Source organism: Thermobia domestica, chromosome 16, assembly GCF_964235325.1.
Source record: "Thermobia domestica chromosome 16, izTheDome1.hap1.1, whole genome shotgun sequence".
Lineage (NCBI taxonomy): Eukaryota > Metazoa > Arthropoda > Insecta > Zygentoma > Lepismatidae > Thermobia > Thermobia domestica.
Window position 1 is genome coordinate 66,299,326 of NC_137469.1, and position 13,380 is coordinate 66,312,705.

Consider the following 13,380-nt stretch of genomic DNA (forward strand, 5'->3'; position numbering starts at 1 on the left):
TTCATTTTGGTAATATCTGCTTTGAACGATGGTAGAGGAGCCTTACGTTTTGTTATTTAAAAGAAGAAAGAAAAGAAAAGTTTTGGCATTTTTCTAGATATTTCATGCTTCCTCTATTCCGAAAAACAAATCGGTATGTATTAATTTACTTTGTGAATCCGTTAAATTTAACATTCTTCTATCAGTATAATGGATCTAAAAAAGATGGATACTATAATCCTAATTTGTGAGTAAAAGGTGATATGCTTCTAAAGATCTCCTGAGGAAGCAACAACTTTAAATAAATCTCAAGGTGACAACGAAATATCAAATTTACAAAATAGGCATAACAAATATTGTAACGCATACTCGTGTCAAAAATTTTTTAAATTATAATGTAAACATGGACAGATTAAGCATGAGGTATTTTTGACAGTACTTTACGACTTTATTTATTTTCGGATGGAGCCAAAGAAATGTCTAGATATGGTGTATCAAACGGTTACGTTTCACGCTGACCTGTAAACATTAAGATTCGGGTTCGATTCCCGGAGAAAGAGAATTAAAATTTGAATGAATTACGGTGGTTCGTATTCCACCTTGAACTGTAGGACCACGTCTCATATAAGCTTCGGTGCTGAAAAGAAAATGAAAAATGAAATCTTTGAGTTTTACGTCTCACGGTTATGCCGGTTAGGCTAAAGGAGACGGTGATGATGAGTAATGAATGAAATGGTGGAATGAAGAAAGTGGGAGGAAACGGGAGAACCCCGAGAAAACCCACGCACACGGTGTTTGTCCACCACAAAGTTCACTTGGCGGGGGCTCGCTGCTGAAAAGAAACGCCACACTTCAGCACATAAAATGTCTAACAAACTGTTGAAAGGACAATACTGTTTGAGATGGAAAAAATTAACATTTAGAACCTTGCATTTTCATATGCATTGGAAATGACTAAATTACTTTACACATCAATTGAAGATGAAAAGAACATACAAATTTACTTTTTTTTTTTTTTTTTTTTTTTTTTTTTTTTTAAAGATTAACATTATGAAAGATTTCTTCACTATGTCATTTGTTCAGCAGCGAAACTTCACAGATTTGCACCGATAAAAGAGTGAGTAATATTCCGAAACTGTTTATTATACGCTTTACTAGACTGATCTTTCTAACTAGTTAATGTGCATCTCTCGTTTCTTATAGTAATTATAAGAACAATGTGTATTGAAGTTAGAATTATACTCAACAAAGAACTGTTAACTCCTGGCAGGAATTGATATTTTAGGACGTCATGAAACTTTATTTTTTTAATAATACAGGATACTAATATAATTTGTTCCGGTCTTTCGAATTATATATTTACTTATTTGTTGGTATAATAATAATAATAATAAGAAGAAGAAGAAGAAAAGCATTGTAAGTACAAACCTGATGCTTCCGTAGCAGCTATGATATCTTCCTTGGAAGGTTTCTCATTAAATATATCCCTTTCTGCATCAACGCCCTTCGTGTCTTCAGGCTCTCGTCTGAAACATTGGTAACTAACATTAATCGATGATCACTAAATAAATACTCATACACATAGAGAGAAATAGAGGGTTTATTTTACACACTTGGTTTCAGTTTTATGTCCCACAGTTCTGTCTTTAGGCTAAACAAAATGATGACAAATGAATGCTGAAAAGACAGTACATAGCCTGTGCGGGATTCGAACCTGTGACAGATATGTCTTGCGATCGCCAGACTACAATCTAGACAGATTGACCATACAAGCTGAAAAACAGAAACAGATGAAACAGCTTTCTTATCTTGATATAGTTCTCTACATATTTCATCGTCACAAGTTTTCATTAATATGTACGGTTGTATGTTTTCCTATCATAACAAAAGTAAGTTTAATACAGTTAAACTGATCTATGTTGACTGAACATCAACCTCAAGAGTGAAAATGTATATATAATTGGTCTTGGGAAGTACCGGGTGACGTGGTATAAGTTAATAATTTCTATTATTTTCTTCTTAATATACGACTTCTTTGTAATTTCATTACGGGAAAACGGCTGAACCATTAGCACTTGGCGAGAACGGTGTTTTAACATGTCTTTCAATAAATAAATAAATAAATTTAAAAAAAAGTGTATTATCTGAAACTGAAATGTATTTTTGAACTTTGTTGAACACTTGAGTCAAACTGAGTCTTTTAAATTTATGTTTCACTATGCCTCGTTAAGGGAAGAGGTTCAGATGTGAGTTCCAAATATTTTCTATAAACTTATTCTTCTCGAGCGAAGAACAGACATTTCAACTAGTATTTTAACTAATATAGTCTTTATCTATAGCGAGAGGAATAGACTTGTACCGGAAAAGTTTTCTGGCTTCAAGTTCTTGATGTAACTATTCTCTGTGGAAAAACAAATAGCAGTGTACACCACGTGAAAAAGTTTGGTTTGTATAGCATATTTTCTCAATAAATATTGAAACCGGATGGATGGATGGATATGGGGATTAATGGGGAAGTCAGTAACGAGGCTATATGTCCCCGTCACGACTAACCACGTTGCTCAGGACTGCAAGATTAAAAAAGAATTACAGCCTAAAAAGAAGACAGTTAATAGAACGAAAGTGCTGCTAAATGAATACTAAAGGGAAACAAACGCTAAAGTGGAAAATAAAAGAATAAATAAGATAAAAGAAATAACAATAACAATAGACAAAAAAACTTAAAACATGTGATACAATATAAAATATAGCAGCAATAAAACAATTACAACAGACTAAAACAACTCAAAGAACGTGAGCAACGCCAATATCACGAACGAACGCAAGCACCCGGCCAACAACAGCACTATCATCCCCCAAAGCACGGTTAAGGAGACAAGGCAGTCCGTAACGTTCTCTGAGATCTGAGTATTCAGGACATTCAACAAGAATGTGCTGAATACTCAGGGGAACTATACATTTCTCACAATACGGACGGTCTAAGCCACGCAACAAATAGCTATGCGTCAGATGAGAGTGTCCGATACGCAGACGCGCCAGGAGCACTAAATATTGAAACCGGAAGTGGAAGATTTATTCCGGTTTTAGTAGATAAATTAGAGTGAAGATAGAATATATTCTTGGGACGCTTAATTAATTACAGGAAAGTGCTTCTCAATATATTACCATTTTTGCCCAATAGTGATCAATATTTAAACAGGAAATGGTTGATTTTTACCATTTCCTTTGGATGCATCACCTTCATCAACTAACTCGATTCCTAACTTTTGATCCTCTACATCCTGGCCCAGGGTTGGCAAAAACCATGGTTTTTATTGAAAAAACCAAAAAAACTCGGATTTTTGGTTTAAACCCGGTTTTTTTGGTTTAAATAATTTGCTCTTTAAATTTATATCACATATGGTCAGAAATAAGTTTGTTTCGCCTTGGTGGTGTTATGCAACAACCGGGTTATGATAGAAGGGGTCACATAAGCTTAAAGCGGAATCCAAACCGTTTCTCGGCTTACATTCGAGAGAAATTGTTCTCCATTTGAACTCGAAACCGGACTAATTGACAACAAATGCGATATGTCTGCCGACTCACTCACGAAGCACTCCTGATAAAAATACGTTGTACTGATCTTTACATACTTGTTAATATAATTGTGAAGAGTCACTTCAGAAGGACAAAAAGATAAACAGTTGTACAAGTAGAACCATTTTACAGAATTACATATGGACAATTTCAAAGTACTACAGGGTACAGAAGAACTAATTTTGTCCAAGTCAGTTCACTACGACTTTTAATAGAATATTAGAAGAAATATAACGACTTACTTTGCATATCAGTAAGAAGAGTGATTAAAGATACGAAGTATTTGAGTCCATTTTGGATGTGACCCATTTATACATAAATAGTTACTAAAGATACTTTTGATTTCAATAAATGCCTCTCATGGGGTTTGTATGACGCCTCCCAAAAAGTACGGCATTTCGATATATTTTATCAATAGTGAACGTTATTAAAACGAAACAATATTTACAATTTTTCTTTGATTGCAATTGCATAACAATAATAAACTATATAAAAATCAGAAAAGAAACATTCATAAACTTTATATATATATATTAAGTTGCTTTTCTAGTATAATGTCTTTGAGAAATGAATTGGAAATTTAGGTCTGAATACAATACGAATAATATACAGGAGTGAAACGTGATAACCCACAAATGTGTGTTCATCAAGATTTTACGAATACTTACACTTTTACGAACATTTTTCGTTTTTTGGTTAAAACCAGTTGGTTTTCTTTATATAAAAAATAATGAAAAAAAAGCTGGTTTAAGCAACCTTGGTTTAAAGCAACCAACCCTGTCCTGGCCAAAATTGATAATCCATCAAGTAGTCCTTAAGATTTTTTTTGTCTCCCAGACGGACACGTTGACAGCCAGGATAAATATATAAAGAAGTTCTAGTATACCAAATTCCTTAATAAACGATAATGAAGAAAACTGAGCTTAAAATCAAACACTTGAAGCCGTTGGAGTAAACTTACTCTCTGTGAATCGATCTTACACGAAAAATGTAACGTTACAGTTTACATACCTGGTGAACATATAAAACCTATTCTTCTTGAATGCCGTGCAGAAGAGAGTTGGATCTGGTTTTACTGAATCAAGCGTTGGATTTTCCGAGGCTTCCATCTCTACCGTAACTGCTGCTTTGGATTTTCTGGCTCGGCCCTATATGAAAATGAACAATACGTAAATTAGAAACGAAAATCATAGCGTACACTTTTAAAATAGTAAAATACTCACTGCTATGTTAATTATATATTTACTGTTACGAAAATGACAGAAGCAATACAGCGAAATGAGATCTAAATATTCAAAGACGGTATTAAGCCCATGTGACGCGAGATCAGATACAACTTGTGACTTTTCGCTGTACAGGTGCACATTCGCATTAAGTCACTATGGCTGAAGCATGTAAATTATCAATTATTTTTTATGGAATGTTTTAAACTGTAGGAATGAACATGCGCTGAGCTTTTTCACAGTTTTGAGGAAATAATAATAATAATAATAATAATAATAATAATAATAATAATAATAATAATAATAATAATAATAATAATAATAATAATAATAATAATAATAATAATAATAATTTTATTGGTATCAGGAAATTACAGACTAATAGACCATTTACAATTCCCAAGAATAGTACATAAATAAAACAATCATGCATACAATAATATTAAAAAAACATACAAAAGTAGCATAATAGTACATAGAAAGTCAAATATAACTAAAATTACAATCAATTATAAAAGAAAAAAATATACACGGATAATAATGAAATAAATAGAAACATTCTAATTAAAACATGCAAAAAACAAAAGGTTATAAGTGGTAAGTTATATACTTTCTTTGAATAGAAGGAAAATTAGCAGTAAAGACATCAATGATATGTAAATAGTTGTTGGCATTTGACAAACATTTATATATCGGTGCATCACGAAAATTAAGATTATATTTTAAAATTTCTTCTTGCCATGTTAGGGACACCAAGACTAACAGCCTCAATTAACGATAATTTGCCAATCAAAATATTATGGAGTAGTTTGATGTCGAATAGAGTTCTTCGTTCACATAATTTTAGTAGACCAAGAAGGTGCCTAATTTCATAAGTATATAATAATAATAATAATAATAATAATAATAATAATAATAATAATAATAATAATAATAATAATAATAATAATAATAATAATAATAATAATAATAATAATAAAAACAAATAGGCGGAATAACGAGAAAGTAGAGAATGCGGAACTATACGATATTTATTCTTCACTGACGGAAAATGAGTGTAAAAGCATAGCATGTTGATTCGTGAGTCTATTAAAAACAAAAAAAGTCTTTAAACAGGGTACACATTATCCTCATTTTGTTGAATTATTTCTAAAATTCGTTAAGACATGGAAAATTCAGTTGAAACTCGACTAAGATAAAGTAGGAGGTTCTCAGATTAGAATTTAACATTGACAGAATAGTTCTAACAATTTCTGCGAAAAGACAATCTTTTGATCCTTCTTCATCAAGTCGAAGAGAAACTAACACTATGGCCTATGGTGTCCGAAGGTTCAATGCCGCGTTCACAAAAACTCTCCATTGACTTCTAGCCTTAGGCAGCTGGATCCAGTTTCTACTTTGTATCCTATTCCTGCGAGACCCATCTTAATATTGTCCTCCCATCTGCGCCTAAGTCTCCCTAACGTTCGTTTTCCGATTGGATTTCCAGTCTAAACTCTAAAAGCATTTTTACTTTCTTGCATTCTGGCTACATGACCTGCCCACCTGAGTCGAAGAGACAAGAGGTGCAAAATTAGCAAGATGACGACACCAGCAGCAAGCCAGGTCAAGAAAAAAGTGCAACTGCTTCTTGATGTAAGGAACCGGAGAACAGCTCATAGCGTCGTTAAGCTTACGGTTGGATTTCTATTAAATACACTGATAGGAAAGGAATTTCGAATAAGATGAAATTATACTTACGAAAATTAAGAAGACGGTGCATGCAGTCTTGAGGCAAATGGGAAGGACAATTACACAGTACTCATGATTTAAATACATGAAACTAGTTTGAAAACGGAATAACACCATCGATAGGGGAATGAACTTGAGAATCTGAGACACTACAGATGATATCTCTTGGATAAGTTTACCTGAACTTTGAAATAATGATATTTTTATTAAGCAAGTTTAAGTATAAGAATCACCTGAAGACTTCCCAACACAATGAACGGACTAGGACGCTCTTTGCAACGCCTCGCTTCCTAATCTCACTCTGCAAATCAGCCTGAAAAACACGATTAAGCTTTTCTACAGGAATAAATGTCACCTACTAACTTAATCCTGTTGAGTTCTGTCCAGAGAAGCCTCTCCGCTTCTGGTTACGCCGAAGTCAATCTAAATCATTTTAATTATCAAATCCTTTCTCTTCATCCCGTCTCATATAGCTTCGCTGCTGAAAGGGACGTTAAACTCAAAATCGACTCAACTTTCTCTTCAGTTCAATTAAAAAAAAAATTAATAAATAGTAATTTCATAGTTATTTATCAAAATTAAAATGCCTTACTGAGGTATACAGTTTACTCTCTCCGTCTAGAAGTTTATTTATACATTGTTTATGAATGACAAATGTTCTTATGTATTTAGTTTCCATGTTGCTAAAGTCTTACTATTGATCCTTTTAGAGGCATCACTGGTGCTATATTCCACTATACAAAAACTTAATATAACGAGGAGAGAGAGAGAGAAAAGAGAGAGAGAGATCGTATACCTGAAACAGAGCCAGCTTCAAAATTCGCAAATTCTCAGATTTTCCGATAACACGTGCGCATCTATTTGTATGCAGATTAACAACTTTTACTCCCAACATTGTCGAATAGAGAATAAAGTATCCACTCTCGTCGAATATGATGTTTCCGAGATTAATAGCTTCAGATTTTTCCAAATCACGTTCCACAGCCATCCTGAAATAACACAGATTAATTGGAATATATTAATGCTATAAACTCTTTCATTAAACGTTAGTACTAACAAGCGTAACTAGGTGTTGGTGTGGTCAGCGCATTTCTGATTTTCTTAGTCTTTCTTTTTTTCTTAATTCAGGTTATTCTAAAGCTGTGGCAACACTGAAACTTTCATTGTTTTATGCTTCAACAGTAGCGGTTTCTGACGTAGGGCTACCGGGTTACAGCACGTTTCCTACGCTTGTGTATTTGTGTTAGACTAATTTTAGTTCAAAAAATTTTCATCTATTCATTTGTTTAAACTGTTCGTTAATTAACAAAATACAGAACTTTCCCATGACGATCTTCTTTTTCGAGCGTGCAGCGCGATTATCAGCGCCTTCAGCAGTGCGAAAGTTGTACTAACGAACCGAGCGGGCTGTACTGAATGGAGCCCGCTTGAACTATACAAGCCTACTCAACAAATCTATCTCTAGCATGGAGCAAAGATCTCAATATGCCTTGTCCACTTTCCTTTTTTTACACCCAGAATAGCTTCCACCGTGCTGAGTTAGGTTGAGCCCGAAGTCATTCTGCGCAAGTGCCAAGTATTCCTCTTTCTCGCTTTTTTCTTCTGCTTACTGGCGGCGCTCGCCGCTCGGTTCTCTCTTTTCTCCTCTTTTTTATTTTCTTTAATCCTAAAGGTCCGGGAGCCCAGAATTGTCGGGAGTGTATATTAAATGAATTGAACATTTTTTACACAGATTCAGATCGTAGCAAAATTATAGCACATACATTTAATGAGGCATCGGTAATAAGGGATCAATTAATGGTGTACAATCTAAAATTAAAGAACACTTTCCTTTGGCACACTACGTCCATTGTTAATCAATTAAATTTGATAATGAAAAGAACTGCATCTCAAAATCAATCGAAAAGTTTTTTTTTTTTTTTTTTTTTTTTTTCCTGTAGTCTTTCAGGATTCTCCACATTTTTCCTCCTGCTCCCCACAGTGTGTATCTGTTTTGGAAAAAGTGGCTGTACGACGTATTCCGAGTGGGTCAGCTACTCGATGGAATTTCAAATCACGAACCGTCAATTCCGTCTATGAAAATTTAAATGTTTTGAAAGAGTGCTTTTCAGAACTAGAGAAATCCAACACAGGGAATTCATGTTTTGGTTAGAATTCTTTCACAAAATAATGCCGCATGTGAATATTTTCTATAATCAAATTTAGTGCAGGCCTACCATTAAAGTACAAACAGCACTTAAATATTTCATTGAAGCTATTGAGAAAATTCGGAATGACACAGATAATATTGGGACAAGTGATGTTTCTTCCAACAGTTGGTGAAAACAAATGTGGGAGGATTATATCTTGCAGAGTACCCAATGCCAAAGAAGTATGTGATCGCATTTCTGCGGATGACAAAACAAGCCATTTGGGTGCCGCCAAACTTCTGGATTATGCAAATTTTAGTGCTTTTTCCGGAACATATTCTGGACACTGCGGTTGAAAGCTACCCAATGTTAGGTAAGCAGTAACTTCGCACTGAGCTTTTGATACTGTCAGCTTATCTTTAAAAACAACTTACAGAACAATTTTAGCGAAATAACAACCCTTTTGCAAATGATAGTGACCATACCAATGTCCACAGCAGAGCCTGAGAGATGCTTTTCGTCTCTAAAGAGAATTAAGACATTCGTAAGCAATTTCCGTAGGTCAGGAAGATTAACTGCCCTTGCCATGCTCTCGATAGAAAAATGTTTGATCAACAACATGCTAGATTTCAATTCCAGGGTGATAGAAAAGTTTGCCAGCATTAAGAATCGAAGGATGGATATCAACTTCCGCCTTCAGTGGGTAAATACAAGTGTATATATATATATATATATATATATTGTAGCACGCTTTGTTAATGACAGTACGAGCCGCCACTGTGCTTCAAGTACGCATTTTATAAATATATAAACTGAAATTATAATACTGACAATATAATATTTCGTTTCTTAAAAGGCTTTTAAAACAATGTCCTATGACTCAATCAAGTCATGATCTTAATAATTAGAAATCTGTTTATTATTTGATTTTCCTAAAGCAATAAACAATATTAAATGTTGCAACAATATTTGAATAACACTATAGTAACAAAAATAACGGTAGAAGAACTAGAAAGCTGTTTACAAGAAATCAACCAGAATAATTAATAATTGTTACAAGCTGTACAAGAAGACAGGAGATCATAACGCAAAGGTAAAATGTATAAATAGAACATAACTAAATCACAGATACCAATTTAAAAATGAACTCCTTAGATCAAGGCAACAACAGTACGAATACAAGTCCGGATAGAAACAATTTCGGAATCAGAGGCTTTTGATAATATGGAATAAGCAACATAAAATATTTCCAACATAATCAGCCGCATACTAATTTACGAGGTACGTTATTATCAATGTGACGTAGCGCTGTCACATCTTTTCAGATTAAAAAAAAAAAAAAAAAAAAAAAAAAGATATGTGATATTCAAATACGGTTTTACATAGTAAAGTGTGCCAGACAAACGTACGATATGGCAACCCCAGTGAACTTCCTAATTAAATTTGAAACGGGATCTTATTTTCAAGTTGCATATCAGAAAATCTCCCATTTATGCTTACAACCCTTCGGCTATTATTTTAAAAGTTATGAAAATTCTTCTTCATACTTAATCTGTTGAGATATCAAGTTGATACGTAATGATCTTGGAAATACAAGAGTCATTTCACAACTTTTGGAGTGACCCTTGCCTTGCATTCCGCTTTGCACTTTTGAAAGTCTAATTCGGAAACGTTATTGCCTGACACATATTATATAAGATGAAGTTGGCAGTGTAGGACAATGAGGATACACAACAAATGGCTTAAGTGAGTATGGTAGCTTTGGTGTATATGATGTCTTTAAATTTTGTGTCTTTGTTTAGTAGTTTGTCTTATAGAGAGGTGAAACTCATTGAAAACGACAAATGAAATCTTCCATAAAATCCGAAATGATATCGAAAAGTGAATGAAGCTGTCCTTCTATGGACTCTATAAAATTATGGAATTTGAATATAGTTGTCCTCGGGCAATTAGCCAAATGAATTCCACGTTATCCAGCATTTCGAGAATTGACAACATTGTTTTCGAAACGCTGGACGACGTGGAATTCACCTGGCTGATTGCCCTAGAACAACTATATTCATCACGACACCAGGAAAGCTTCAGTTCAGTTCTTATTATGGAATTTGTTTCATGGTACATGATAACGGATGCTAACAAATGAACTGAACATATGAATCACAGTTAGTTTTGTTATCGTATCTTGACTGGATGAGTGAGGTGTTTGACACGTTTATTTGCCTGTCGTGATATAGATGAACGGCCTGAACTTGTAGCTTACGCAAAGCCCAAGTTAAAAACTAAGAACAAAGATTTAAAACATTAATAAATGATACAGAAATAAAAGGATCGATAAAGCATAACGAGAAAGATAAAATAAAAGTTTATGTAATAAAAAAACAGTATAGTTCAAGAATAAATAGCTAGCACCAATAATAATCTATTTTGCAGTGTTCAGAACAGCGATGAGCCAATACATCACTATGTTAGATTAAGAATTATATACTGTCGAGAACACCGAGTATTCCTATACAAAAATATTCGCCTCCTTTCTCAATTTCAAATCAGTCAGTTATAGAGAATTTTAAGTTTGATACCATAATACTTATTGGGGGCGCGGTGGCTCAGTTGTAGAGCATTCACTTTCGGTATTTGGGGTCCCTGGTTCGATCCCAGCTCGCGCCGTGTGGACTTTGTGGTGGACAAACACCGTGCTCGTGGGTTTTCTCGGGGTTCTTCCGTTTCCTCCCACTTTCTTCATTCCACCATTTCACTCATCGCTCATCATCACCGTCTCCTTTAGCATAACCGGCATAACCGTGGGACGTAAAACTTAAAGATTTCACTTCATTTTTCATAATACTTATCCCAACACACAATTAATGAATCACTTCCTGTTGTCATTTTATTTTCACTGTTTGCATTTCCTTAATAATCTATCTAAAACGTACCTATTACAGTTGTTAATGTATACCATTCTTTGTCTTGTAGTAACACTGGAAAACTTCAGTAAAAAGTTTTGTGCTGGAAAACTAGGTATGTGCTGGACAATCTTGGTGGTTTTAAAGATTTTTACTAGTGTTTGGTCATTTTACACGCAAGCATTTTTCAGCATTTTTAAAATTACTGTTCATTATTCTTAAGTAGAAGGGTGAAAAAGTATCCAGTTTTGAAAAGTAAGTACATCATGAGTCTCTTTTGTATCTGGTTTATCTTTTGGGAGTGTACTTTGGCTACAGAGTTCCACAATATAGACGCGTACCCTAATTTTTGTCTAACTAAATTTTGTACAACGAGATATGCGTGTCAATATTCTTAAAATTCTTGTGTTGGGTTAAAAGAAAGCCTACAAGCGTTGCAACATCTCAACATATTAACTTCACATGTTCATCAAATATTTTTCGTCAAATGTTATTCCTGTCTCTTACTTCAATAAAGAAGTCGACTTGGGTTTATATTACAAGGTACTATCCAGCTTCGTCTAATGGAACTGAAGAAAAATCGTGGAAAAATCCGTGAAGACAGCCGGCCACCAAATCTGAAGATACCTGACGACTGCGAAACATTAATAGCTACCACTAGTCTATGCCCGTCTGGCAAATATTACAATGGATGCTGTCCGAGTGTTTTTGGAAAGTCTCCTGTTTCCTCCCAATATCTTCATTCCAATATCTTAGCCCTGTCGTTTTTTGCCTACAGAGGATAAAAACAGGATTGTTAAAGATTTATGTCATTTTAACTATTTTTGTAGCCTCAGGACCAGTGTGCTGGCTTTCGATTGTTAACTGGTTTCAATCCAATTGGAGAAACCCTACAGGCCTCGGATACAAATCCGACCAAAGCGGCTTAATACTACAGGGTCTCCAATGTACAATGCAACCCGGAGTTTGGGATAATATAACTTTTGAACCGGAAGAGATACACAAATAATGGTTATACCAAAATGAAGCCTTGTTCATGCATATATTTTTAAATTAGGAAGCAACGATTGAAGTACACTATGAACCACACAGTGTTGTCAGATGTAACCGAATGTGTAAATCAATTTTTTTTATAAGACATGTAAATTGACTCATAACTCATACGTATAGATGTTCTGTCGTTAATTTTCAGTTTGTATAGTTGGAGTAGCTTGGAAACTATGGAATGGAAAAAAAGAATTTTTCATTTCCACCGATAACTAATCGGATGAGGCCTCTGTAAGGGAAAGAATAATGAAAATGAAACGAAATCTTTGAGTTTTACGTCCCACGGTTATGCCGGCTAAGATAAAAGAGACTGTGATGATGAGAAATGAATGCAATGGTGAAATGAAGAAAGTGGGAGGAAACGGAAGAACCCCGAGAAACCCCACGCACACGATGTTTGTCCACCACTTAGCGCGTGCTGGGATCGAACCAGGGACCCTACGCACCAGAAGTGAATACTTTACCACTGAGCTACCACGGCCCCACTAATAAATAGTAAACGAAGCAGAATCAATCTAACTTTACGTCCCTACGAAAATTACTTTGACTTTTATATGAGTAGTTGAAACCTTCTCTTAATTATCACTATATTAGACCACATTGCCACGTTAAATGAATCTTGTAGCTGTCATAAAAAAAATCTTGAAACCCTACCATATTTTACCATGTAAACATAGTCTTGAAAGGGACACATAACATTTTTTCCATCTTGCAAGAAGTTGAACAATGTGCAACTTTCTGGGACGTCTTGCTTGCTACCTGCTATCGGTCTCCCGTTGACATAAAGGAAAAACC

The 13,380-nt window shown here is 34.5% G+C and overlaps 1 protein-coding gene across 3 annotated transcripts in view; it reads right to left on the minus strand.

The window, feature by feature from the left end:
* Positions 1-13,380, minus strand: part of LOC145673127 (peptidylprolyl isomerase domain and WD repeat-containing protein 1) — a 58,877-nt gene that overhangs the window by 11,939 nt on the left and 33,558 nt on the right. For all 3 annotated transcript variants that reach the window (XM_081742514.1, XM_081742512.1, XM_081742515.1), the window contains exons 8-10: positions 7,306-7,498; positions 4,567-4,703; positions 1,408-1,505 (exon numbers count right to left, since the gene is read on the minus strand). In XM_081742514.1, coding sequence (XP_081598640.1) covers positions 1,408-1,505; positions 4,567-4,703; positions 7,306-7,498 — 428 coding nt within the window. The remainder of the gene's footprint in view (positions 1-1,407; positions 1,506-4,566; positions 4,704-7,305; positions 7,499-13,380) is intronic.